The sequence below is a fragment of the Carcharodon carcharias genome, chromosome 7 (assembly GCF_017639515.1).
Source record: "Carcharodon carcharias isolate sCarCar2 chromosome 7, sCarCar2.pri, whole genome shotgun sequence".
In the NCBI taxonomy this organism is placed as follows: domain Eukaryota; kingdom Metazoa; phylum Chordata; class Chondrichthyes; order Lamniformes; family Lamnidae; genus Carcharodon; species Carcharodon carcharias.
This window is the reverse complement of record NC_054473.1, coordinates 129,762,944-129,774,913: the sequence shown is the minus strand read 5'-3', so window position 1 is coordinate 129,774,913 and position 11,970 is coordinate 129,762,944. Positions and strand designations below refer to the sequence as shown.

At 38.2% G+C, this 11,970-nt stretch overlaps 1 protein-coding gene across 4 annotated transcripts in view; it reads right to left on the bottom strand.

The window, feature by feature from the left end:
* Window positions 1-2,669: 2,669 nt before the first annotated feature.
* Window positions 2,670-11,970, bottom strand: part of ranbp10 (RAN binding protein 10) — a 129,003-nt gene continuing 119,702 nt past the window's right edge. For 3 of the 4 annotated variants that reach the window (XM_041190921.1, XM_041190923.1, XM_041190924.1), the window contains one exon: window positions 5,096-10,823. In XM_041190921.1, coding sequence (XP_041046855.1) covers window positions 10,693-10,823 — 131 coding nt within the window. In that variant the 3' untranslated portion in view covers window positions 5,096-10,692. Of the gene's footprint in view, window positions 3,881-5,095; window positions 10,824-11,970 lie in introns of those variants that run through there. The other variant, XR_005943474.1, reaches the window with a different exon arrangement.

Below are 11,970 nucleotides of genomic sequence, written 5' to 3'. Positions count from 1 at the left end.
CCACTCTTTGGGAAGGTACTTGGCTACTACTTGGTGTCTAGGACAATCTTCTCTAAAGCTGTCTCACACTCACCTTTTGACACATTTCCCCCCGTCATTTAAGACTTCCACTCAGGTCTCATTCAGTTTTCCACTCTCACTGCTCAATAATTATGACTATCTCTGCAGCCTTAAAATCAAATGCACAACAGTAATTGCACTTCAAAAGCACTAACTTAAGCAGCTGTAACCCATTCAGTCCTTCAAGCCTGCTCTGCCATTCAATAATATCACAGATGATCTTGTAGTTCAGCTCCACCTTCCTGCTCTATCCCCATATCCCTCGACTCCCAGGGCATCCAAAGACCTACTGATCTTGGTCTTGAATATACTCAAGAACTGAGCATCCAGAGCCCTCTGTGGAAGAGAATTTAAAAGATTCATTACCAACTCTTTGAGGGAAGAAATTTCTCCTGATCTCAGTCCTAAATAACAAGGCCTTTACTCTGATACTCTGACCCCTAGGTCTGGATTTCCCAGCCAGAGAAAATATCGTCCCAGTATCAACCCTATCAAGCCCTTGAGAATTTTATATGTTTCCTTGACTCTAAAGCTTTTTGTGAAAGGTGCCATATAAACGCAAGATTTTTCTTTCATTGGGTCTGACTGTGCATCATCAGCTTTAGTTTGAGCCAGAGTATTTAAATTTATACCAATTTCCTTTACCTGGCCAAAACCAAACTATTCATTCTGGAAAGCAGAAACCACTCCCAAATTCAACCTCAGATCATCATTCTGACTTAAAATATGAAAAACGTAAGGATATTTGTGTTGCTAATATCGAAGTCATCAGCTAATAGCTGCTGCTTTCTTAAGTCTCAGCTATACCAAACACCCTCCACTCAACTGTGCCTTCATCCTCCTGTTCTCCGCAGTTTCTGCCACAATTCATTTAATTTTGAACCCCACCACCTCCTCCCTCAATTGTTTCTAATCCCAGCTTCTGACCACCCAATTTCATAATCCTTGGATGCTTGTAGTATCAGTCTCTCCCACCTGGCAATGTTATTATCTCCTTCAAAACAATTATCTCTTCCCTCATATTCCTTTCTCAAGGAGAATCCTAAATCCCTTCAAATAGCACATTCTCAAATCCTCCCCTCAATATCTAGAACTATGTGCCTATCGCTATCTCAAGTCCCTTCAAACGGACTTTCATTCTGCCAGAGTCAAGACTGCACCAGACACAAAGTACATCCTGTGTAACTTCAGCTCCCTACATCTTCCCATTCACCTCAATCTCTGACAACTGATTCCACTAACTGTTTCATTTCTCCTCTGCAGTTGACTTATGGGCATTAGTCTCCTCTGATCCTTACCTGATTTAACACAAGTTATTACCTTGATTAGAGCAGCTTCTTCTTTCTCCTCTGCTTGCATCCTTAGCTTTTTATAAAGTGTTCCAAAACTACTACTCGAAAGGGGGTGTTAAATACATGCTACTGCCTCTCAATTGGACCTCTGTTGTCACTGATATTCAGCAGGGTGGTGGAACAAACCATGGCCTACAACTTCAGAATTATTGCACTGGCATTCCAACATAAGTTGTGTAATTGATTGGAGAAATAAATAAAATCTAAAACAGATGGCTTAAGGCCAAAAGTAATCAGGAAAGTTAATGAAAGGGTAACTGAACTGTTGGAATTCTAAAGTACCTGTGAACTCCCTGAAGCAAGAGAAAAAAATTCCATTTACTCAAGGCTATTCACATGGCAAAAGATTGAGTACAGTGAATGCGATATAGGCCAAAGCTACAATTATTTTGCAAATATGTTCCATCAACAGCAATAAGATGAATGACACAATGATTTTTTTCTGCTGAATGAGGGATATCGGCAAGGACACAGCAGAGCTTACTGCTTTATTCCAACAGTACAATAAAATTGGAACATCGACTTAATCAGGCAGATGGAACCTTGATTTAACCTAGCCTCTGAAAGATGGCATTTGTAACAATGCAGCATTGCTTCAGTATCAGCCTAGTTTATGCTCGCAAGTCTGGATTGAGCTCTCCCAGTTCTAAAGCCAAAGTCAAGAACACATGAAAAAAATCTTTGGAAAGAAAGCTAACACTTTGCATCTTCTCAGTGCTGTAATTTGAGATTTAAATGCATCACCACCATGCGGGCAAGTACATCACCACTGTAACAGATTTAAAAAATTCTAATTTAGCTTTTCCTTGATCGTTATTTTCCATATAACTTTTTCTTTTCTCCCTTTCCTTTTCCCTTCAACTGACAATAAACAGTGCTTGCAAACATCAACTCTTGCAAATTGATAATTTGACTGCTAGTGTTCTATTTAAACACAACGACATGGTCCTTACTAATCTGACCCAGACAAAAATCGGTTGTCCAGCAGTTAAGTGCTTGATTGGTGTGTAATTTTGTGTTCAGCAGTAGGCTAATGAGGAAAATCAGCCAAAAACATTACCCATGAGAATATTCTGCCACCTCATTACAGAGAATACCTCAATCCTGCCGATTGGAAGCATGGATCCTGGATAAATGTCCTTGGGACTTGCTCATTTCCCTCTCTAAATAACTTCATAATCATTCTGAAACTAGTGATGGGTGCAAAGCAGAGGGCTGTTAAGATTTAATTTTTAATAATCACAAACAACTCCTTAAAATAAAAAAAATACAGCATTGCAGAATCAGTAATGACAGTACAAGAGCCCAATAAATCCAACACACCTCTTCTCATTCAATTACAGCTATCAAGTCTCATATTATTTTATATTATTCCTTTGAAAATGCCTTAACAAATTCCCTTTCAAATTATGTTATCACTTATGCTAGTCATAGCAAGGCAATCCATGTTTTAATACCAGTTCTAAAAAATTCTAGTTTCTCCCTTTGTTCTTCTAGTGCCAAACTTGGGATTTATATCTTTGTTAGCCATTTACCACCTAGTGGAAACAATCCTTTCTACTATTTATCATCTCAAAATGTTTCACTATGTTGAAAGCCTCATCTAGATTATCCTGCTCACCACCCCTTCCATAATCCCCTCTGCTCCAGTGATAAAAAAAATAATTTTTTGAGCCTTACTTTGTAACTAAATGTGAAAATTGTGTTTGAAATTCGCATTCACTGTCAATGAATTGATCTAAACAACCAGGAGCTGCAGAGTATTTAAACAATTTTACACTAATTCTGCATCAAAATAAAAATTAAATGAAAGGCAAATGACCGATGATACTCAGTATAGTCAATTAAAGCTCCATGGCTTCTTTGGGGGCCTTTGTAGGAGAACAAGGAGAAATATGGTCCATCAGCTCAATCTGGACTTTGCACCGGGTTTGAGAAGTGAATGTGCATTGCTTTAACTAAGTGACTTTCATCAATTACTGTGCATGTTTATTTTAATGAAACTGACAAGCTGTTTCTAATTTGCAATTTATAAACTAAGTTTGTAGCAATGGAAAAAGTATACACGACCAACTGTAAAAAATCTATGGGCAGAAGTTATTAAAAAATCCAACAGCAATTTAGCACATGACTGTGTATTTTAATAAAAATAATTCTGTCAAAATACAACAGAATACATTTTGTTTTAACATCTTTCTAGTACATATTGTTTTTTTTTGTGTTTTGCTTTTGTTTTAAAAGTTTCTCAAATGTTCATGCTCGTACTTGGTAATTTTTGCTTCACAAATACTTACTATGCTCAAACTGAACAACCATTGTACTTGTGCACAACTTGTGTGTTCATTTATTGAATTCATAACAAAACTAAACTGATATTGAGCATGGAGCAGAAATTAGTTCATGAGTATTGTGTTGGTAAAATGAAACATCTTGCTTCACATTCCATGCTGTAATTGTATGCATCATACCTGAGTTTGGAGCAACAAAAGAAAATCATTAAATTACAATGTATACATTTTATACTGTATACAGAATTTAAAATTTTATTATCACCCTTCCCTTCCTTTAAACAAAATGACTATAATTTCAAGCTGAGCACAGTTAAGTACACAAAACTAGAATTACTAGATTAACAGAACTTTTAAATCTTTAAATAGTGTCACACCATTTGTATTGTTTTATTCTAAAAAAAGAAAATTAAAATAAAAAAAAAATCAGCATTAGTTTTGCAGAGCCCAACCAAGGGAAAAAGAGCGTGCACAAAAAAAAAAAATCAAAGCCATGCTTCAGTACACTTCATAACATCAGGAAAATGAGACCTCCTGTTCCCATATTTCAAAGTGCCTGGTACAAACTCAAAAGCGTCAACCTCAGGGTTTTGTGAGAGTGCAAATGTAAATTACTGTTAAATTGCAGCATGCTTCTCTTTCTAAATTGCCGTTTGGTTATATCCAGAATCAGAACTCATTTGGGAAATTTAGCAGAAAGAGAAGATAGGATAGGTAAGTTATACCACTTTTCTTCAATGTGCCAGGGTTTGTACACTGCCTCCCGAATCAGCACAACTCTTGAGTTGTGTCAAGAGTAGCTGCTTGGGGAGTGGAGGGTGGGTGGGGAAAGAGACAGCGGGACTGAAAACATATAGCCAGAAAGAAAATTAAAAATGGTGCATAATTGCAGCCGTAAGATGTTAGTGAGACAACATACAAATTAGTAGCATTGTTTCCAATGACAAATGTCGGAAAATGAAATCAGAAACTTTAATTTAAAATTATCATTTTAGATTGTCTCATTAAGGTGACAACATCAACCTCACCACTGATTGATAGACATTTAAAAAAAAAAGGAAAATACATGGTTTCACAAAGCTGTTAGTAGCTTGTCATATAGTATTACACCTCCATTCACATTCACACTTACCTAGTACACAATACAGTTTTCCAGCTTACAGTGACAACCGGGATGAAAATGTGACCAATCAGTTGCACTGTCTCCAACACAGCTGTTACTGGTCTTTCAATGTGTAAATATACAATACTGAATAAAGTTCATGTTGCTAAATTACAGTATGTCATTTGTCCAGGCTTTTCAAAGTTGGCAATTTGCCAGCAAATCAATGTTCTGTACAATTAAATGCCCATTGGTTTGCCATTTTAATTTCATTTTACTCCTATTACTTTGGGGGGGGGGGGGGGGGGAGACAGAGAGAGAGAGAGGAGGAGAAGAGGAGGTTATGTAGAGTTTGGCAATTAGGTTCTGGTTTGGCAAGTGCATTTATATATATATATATATATATATATATATATAAGGTAACCATTCACCAGGCATAAAAAACATTTAGCCGACAGCCCAGTTTATTTTTTAAAAAATGTAAAGAGTATTCTCTAATTGTCAGTCAGTGTGAAATTTCAAGACCTGCAATGTCCAGGTGGATCTCCACCAATGGGCAATCTGATGTCATGTCAATTTCTAGATCAGCTAGTAGCAGACAGTGAGCTGTCCAGCGTGCAGCAAGAGAAACTGACCCAGCTTTCTCTTGTTTCTGATTCAATGTGTCTTGATGGGAATGCAGTCACAAAAATTCTGAGAGTGCCTGATGAACTAAGTAGGGGATTGATCGCTGCAAAAAAAACATATGTTTCATTTCCCAAGTCAGTACTGTCCAACACATTAGCCACTTGCCACAACTGGCCAATTGAGAATCCAGATTTTGCTAATTCCATTCCATTTCTGATCAGTAAATGCGATCCCAATATTCATTCACATGGCATATGCATGTGTATTTTAAACCATTGTGCATTTGATGGTAAAATGGCAAGACAAAAAGCAGAATTCGCAAGTATTTTTTGCTTATTGAGAGTGCTTTATTTATTTCCTTGGTCACTGAATGGTAATGGAATAAGTAAATATGCACCACTCACATTTACTTGTATTGTGTGCAAAGCATTTTCTACTTAATTTAGTGCATGTGGCTAAAGTAGCATCACTGTAGTCCCAGCTGGGGCTATCCAGCAATTATCAGACAACGTTGTACAAATGTGTATGTACCCTCTCTTAAACAACTAAATTGTTGATCTTTTCCAGCATAAGCTTTTAATTGACAGATACGGTTTTACATGAGAAATGTCTGAATTAATCTCCGTAACTGCCCCCGCAAACAAAACTGAATCTGAAATAGAACATACTCAAGTTGTGCCCTGATAAAATTCACATTAAAGTTAATGCAGCTTTAAATAAAGTTGGATTTGTTAACAGATTAAGGGTGACCTTAAATGGAACATGCCACAACCAATTTTTTTTTAATTAAGGGAAATATACATTATTACCTGTTCGTTTGTCTGGATTATTAACTTTCAGAAAGTAATAAACAATCCAGCAACTGGAAGTTGCCAAATCCCTTAAAATGGAAACAGCTGTGAATGTATCGGTGTCATTCAGTCTACACTTAGTTTTATGCCATAGTGGTTGGCGGAAGCAAATATTTGATGTGAAATTCCTGTCCTGTGGGGAAAAGTGGTTTGCACACAAAATACTTCACTGTGACATCACTGAATATATTGCATCACAAGAAGAGGAAAACCTACAAAGAACATCTGCTGTACGCTGCTCTTAATCAAGTTTCTCTAAAAACAAAGCTAGAGTAATGATATAGACCTAACTATGACCAGGGAACAGTTATCAGTGTAATTTAAAAAATGTTCAAAAAAAGTTTAGATTGTGGATCAATTCCATACACTTCTCCCTTAAATAACTCCATGAAAAATCTAAGAATAAGGCATTTAATTTAAGGCAAGTCTAATCAGGGTGCCTAAACCAATATCGTCTTGCGTCTTAAAAGTTGGACCTTCCAAAAGCTCCAAAGCCCCATGAACCCTATCAAAAAGATTGGTTAAAATTAATATTGATGTAGTCAGATAATTCTGCTGAAAATAAAAATGACAGATGTAAATCACACCTCAAACCACCTGGTGTTGCCCACACTGCATGCACACTTGTTGTGAAGCACCGCACAGCGTGTCAGAGATTACTATTATTGAAAACTGCTTGGGGTATCCAACAGTGCTGACAGGGATGATACATGGTTTATAATAGTTTTCAAATCTATTCAAAAATTAAATCTAATAGAAATGCTGTATCCTTTATATTAGACTATAAAATTGTAAAGATTTTGCAGCTCCTGCAGCCCAGTGAATTATTGCCCCACTTCCCTCATTAATTTCTGTATCATACTCCACCCTATGTTTTATGCTCTATCATATATTTGGAGGCAATCGAGTATGGATACTGATTTTCATAAACCCTTTAAAAACATCTATACTAATATGTGACATTTACCAGAAACAATCAGGCTCAGTCAGGGAGTGGCTGGTAATTCCCATTTCCATGTGGTGCTGAAAACAACTCCAGAAGCTTTTGACACTTTGACATCCTTAACGGATTTTCCTCCATACACCCCAGGCCCAATCTCACTGCCATAAGTTCAAATCTCAGCTTCAATGGGAAAAATGTGCCTTACTTTAGAGGAGTAGCATTGACAAGTTTCACTAACTGTTAGTCATGGCCATGCTTGGAAGAGCAAACTGATGGGACCTGTCACATCTTCAGTCAGGCAATCTCAAAGTAACGCTGAAGACACCCATACTTAGATCCTCCTGAAGCAGGCAGCAAGGGGGCCTCATGGGAAAACCAGTCGAGGAGAAGAACAGTCAGTGGTCAAATTATCCCAATCCCAGAGGTGCAGAATTATACTTTGGCTGATGCTAGGATTGTTCCACAATCAGGCTTGTGTTCAATCTGTGTGTAAGACTGGGTGCATAACTGCCTACCTAAGCTTGGCATTTGGATGACAAAAATTGTCTGGTTTCTTGTATCTTTCAGCAAGCTGAAACTTAGCAACATCAAAGTGTTAACAGGGATCTTCCATTTTCAAGTCTATTATTTGAACATTACGGATTGCACAAGTGCGTAAATATTAACATGTACATGAAAAAATATCAACCATGCAATGTTGAAATAAATGGTCAAAAATTCAATAACTAAAATTCTCAGTAAACATCCAAAAAATACCAGATTTTCCCCACTTGCTGCACCACAGAGCAGTGCAATGGATAGTCATGCTGCACTGCCATACGTTACAAGCTTCTGAGGTTGGCTGAGCAGAACTGATGTCAGACATCATATCAGATCAGTTCTGCATACCTCCCTAGGGCAGGTCAATATGGAATAGGCAAAGGCCTAGGGAGGATGTCTAGCCTCCCCGTGGAACAGAACAGTGCCCAATAGCAGCTGGGAGAGGATGGGAAGGGGGAAGAATAAATGGAAAGTAAACATGGAATGGATTTTTAAAAACAAAGTAACAGAATTGAAATGCTAATGTAGATCGGTAACATTTTTAAGAAATCACTGGCCAAAAAGGAAAGTTCAATTTGAGCAAAACGTTGGTTACAAGTGACAACTGTGCTAAAGCTTAGCAGTGTGCTTTATCAATTATCCACTCTACACTACACCACTACATTCTTTGTAGAGGTTTGGTAAATTTGAATTAATATGAAAGTACTTTTTCTCGTCCATGATGTGACAAAAAAAAAACCCTCCTGAAAGTGGAGGATACTGCATTATCTGATCCCTAAGATGGCATTTCAGCTTTGCCCACAGACATTAGTGGTCTTGCACAAGCTTTCCATTTTCCTTCATATTTTACATTTCAAGTAATGCCAAAGTGGTTCCACCCTTCACTGAAATTATGTTTAGGAACACCATCGTCTCCTGCAAATACCATATTTTGTCCTTTTGGCTCCCTAATTCCACTCTGATCACCAAGTTCTGCTACAGACACTCAGGCAAATAAACAGCAGGAAGTTAAGTAAGTTAATGTTGGATCATGTGATCCTTGGGCATTAAAATCTCACATTAATTGATGCAGTGTTTCACGATAATGTGCATGTCTGATCGTGCAATGACATAGGGACTCCCACATTTCCTTTTTGAAATTTGCTGGAAACAATATCTGACTTAATTCAGGGACTAAGGAACTGGACTTAGCATCAAATGCTAACTCAATGGCTCACTGAATCTGAATTAGAATAGCACCAATATAAAAGAAGCTTACAAGAGGAGGTAATGGTCTTTTTTTCTTAAAAGAACTTTTAAAAGCCCACCTTGCTATGTGAACAGTTTACAACTCTGAAGTTACATAGTGCAGTACCTATTGTTTTTACTGGCTATCATTTAAAATAACTATTAAGAATTTGCTTGATTCATGGTCACTGCCTATTGTCCAATTGGCATCATTCTTCTTCTAAATAATTACTGACTTACAGAACTAATGGACCTCTAAGTAGTTAGATTCAAAATTTATGACATTCAAGACAGCCACAGGAACTGACAGCACAGTAAATTTCTTGGCTCATCTCTGGAATTCTGTCATCTGGGGAGTTAATCCTATGTTGCTGTGTTAATCTTATGATTGCTGCTTCTGTGTGATTTTTAGGTGGGATTAATTGGACAGGCATGAATAACTGGTTGATCTTGAAGTTTTAATAGCTTGCAAACAACCAGGGTGGATTGTTCCAATTAATGACATTGTAGTGATAGCTGGAAACATGAAATCAGTGCTGTGGTATTCAGGCAACAAAGGAACAAGTCACTAGCCAACTAACTTTCTCAGGGCTTAATTTGTATTATAAGAAAACGTATTAAGAAAGTCCTTTTACAAAGGATGCTTGTGTAGTAAATCTCTAGAAATGTATACTTTCAAATGCAGAAATAGCCATTGCCTTGGTTTCCTCAGCCCTAGAAAGTTAATTAGCTTTGCATCCCAATTATACTTGCCTATCATTATTTCCCTTCCATACCTGATACTGTTCTATTTCTTGCTGACAAATGACCTAGAGAATTGGTGGCACTGATATTGGAAGGGGATGCCTGATGGAAGTGTCAGTTTGAGAATGTGATTTGAACTCAGTTTAAAGTAGGAGGCTGGACAGAACTCATTCTGTATAATATGACATAATGTGGGTTTTAAAGCAAAACCTCCAATAAGAAATGAGTGGAAGTTATGGCTATGCAACTAGATGCTGAACAGCAGAAAAGCAAAACCAAACAGCAAAGTGATAATGAGCAGCATTGTTCCACACAAATATACACAGGTAGAACATGTAAAAGATGTAAACCAAACGTGGTTGATTACTGGGGCTGTAACAAACCAAGAGTTGTGTTTTCTTTTTGGCAAAGGATTGGGGTGAAAGAGAGGGGGATTTAAAGCTTTGGAAATATTATACACCAAAGCTTTGTGTGTCTATGAGTTTTTGCCAAAGGAAATGGGGACTGGAGTTGAAGCGCTATGATTAATGCTGGAGAATAAAATGGCATCAGGTAATGCTGCTACAAACCCAGGGCGTTATTTGAGCCCTGTTAAATAACATAAATGATTAAAGCTTCAAAATATGAGTTTTGTTACAGCCCTAATGATAACCAGTAAACAACAGAGGCTAGCACAGGACAACCTCCAGGGCTAAATACTGGTGGCTCAGTGACTAAGAAATCAGAGAGAAATACGCTACATTTGTACCGTGCACAACTGCACCCATGATCACTTTCAAAATGCAATGCATTCAGTCGTGTAACCTGATAAAATGTAACAAGGATGCTGGCAAGAAAGGAGATCGGTCAGCATCCATCTGGTGGGCAGTGCGATGGTCTTTAAGAGGGGAGGGGTTGTTGAAGGTCTTGAACAGGAGGTGGGGGGGCAGTATCTGAGGTCTTTCCACTGCCACAGCAGCTAGTGCAAATAGTCGTCCACTCTGGCAAATGAACAGGATCCAATCCCTGCACGAGCCATCAGCCGGAGGCATTCAGAGGCTTGGCCCAGTGCAAGCATCAATGGTGGCTGCTTTGGCAGATTCTGAGATTCTGTGCATGAGAGAGAACAAACAAGTTTTACCATTACACCACTATAAGTACGGCAGCCTAACAAACCCTACAGATATTGCCATTTTCATTACTCTTCATTGAAGATATTGTATTTTAACTCACTCTTTCCTCCTCACAAAAGGTGTACTCATAACAGGGGATAATCAGGTTACTTCAGATTTTCTTCCATTGAGGGGACACATCCTTTACCTCGTGCTCCATGCAGCAACTAGGCTGAGAATAAGCAATATATATCAGAGCAACTGACTTTAGTCTCAAATCCAACGAATTCTGCATGAGGAAGTTGTTTCCTAGCTGTCCAGTTAGCATTTCAAAATGTTGTTGCATTTCTAGAGAATGTTGTTAGTGTGTGCATGACTTTATGTAGGTGTTGAGGCTATTCCACAGGAGGAAACCAGCACAGGATATGATACATTCCAAGGCCAGGACAGGTCTGACGTCACTTGCTAATGATGCAATATTTATTTTTGTTTGTTAACCCTTTTTAATCTTGTGGTTCAAAACTAGCTGGCATGAGTCAGAAAAAATACTCAACTACTTCCCTCTGAGAAAATGTTGCTGCATTGTTAGAGATATGGTTCTTTGAATGAGATGTTAATTCAAGGCCTCATATGCCCTCGAGTATTTTGAAGAGTAGGGGAGGGTCTCTTGGGCCCTGGCCAAACACTTATCCTTCAATCAACACCTAAAATAAATGACCTGATCCCTTATGTTATTGAGTTAAGGGGCCTTGAAGGAAGTCTGACTGGGTGGAGTGATAATGTTGGCCGGGCTGATTGGAAATAATATGGATTTGGGAAAACACTTCCTGTCCTCCTGCACTGAGGCAAGACCTTGACCAATCAGAGTCAAGATGCCTGGTTTAAATTTCAAACAACGCTTGGCAGTTATTGTCAGTCACCATCAACTGGTGCATTCTCTATGGCAACGCCTCTGCCAATCAGACTCCACTCGCCAGCCAATCAGCACTCTCTTCTCACACAGCATAAATTTGTTGTCTCCCCTGGATGCATATTCTTGCAAAATGTCCTGATGAGTGCAAGACGAAAAGACTCGACACAATGTCTCTTTTTCAGCAATACACAAGTTCTGTACTACCAAACGACTATTTCAGGCTTCCTTCAGT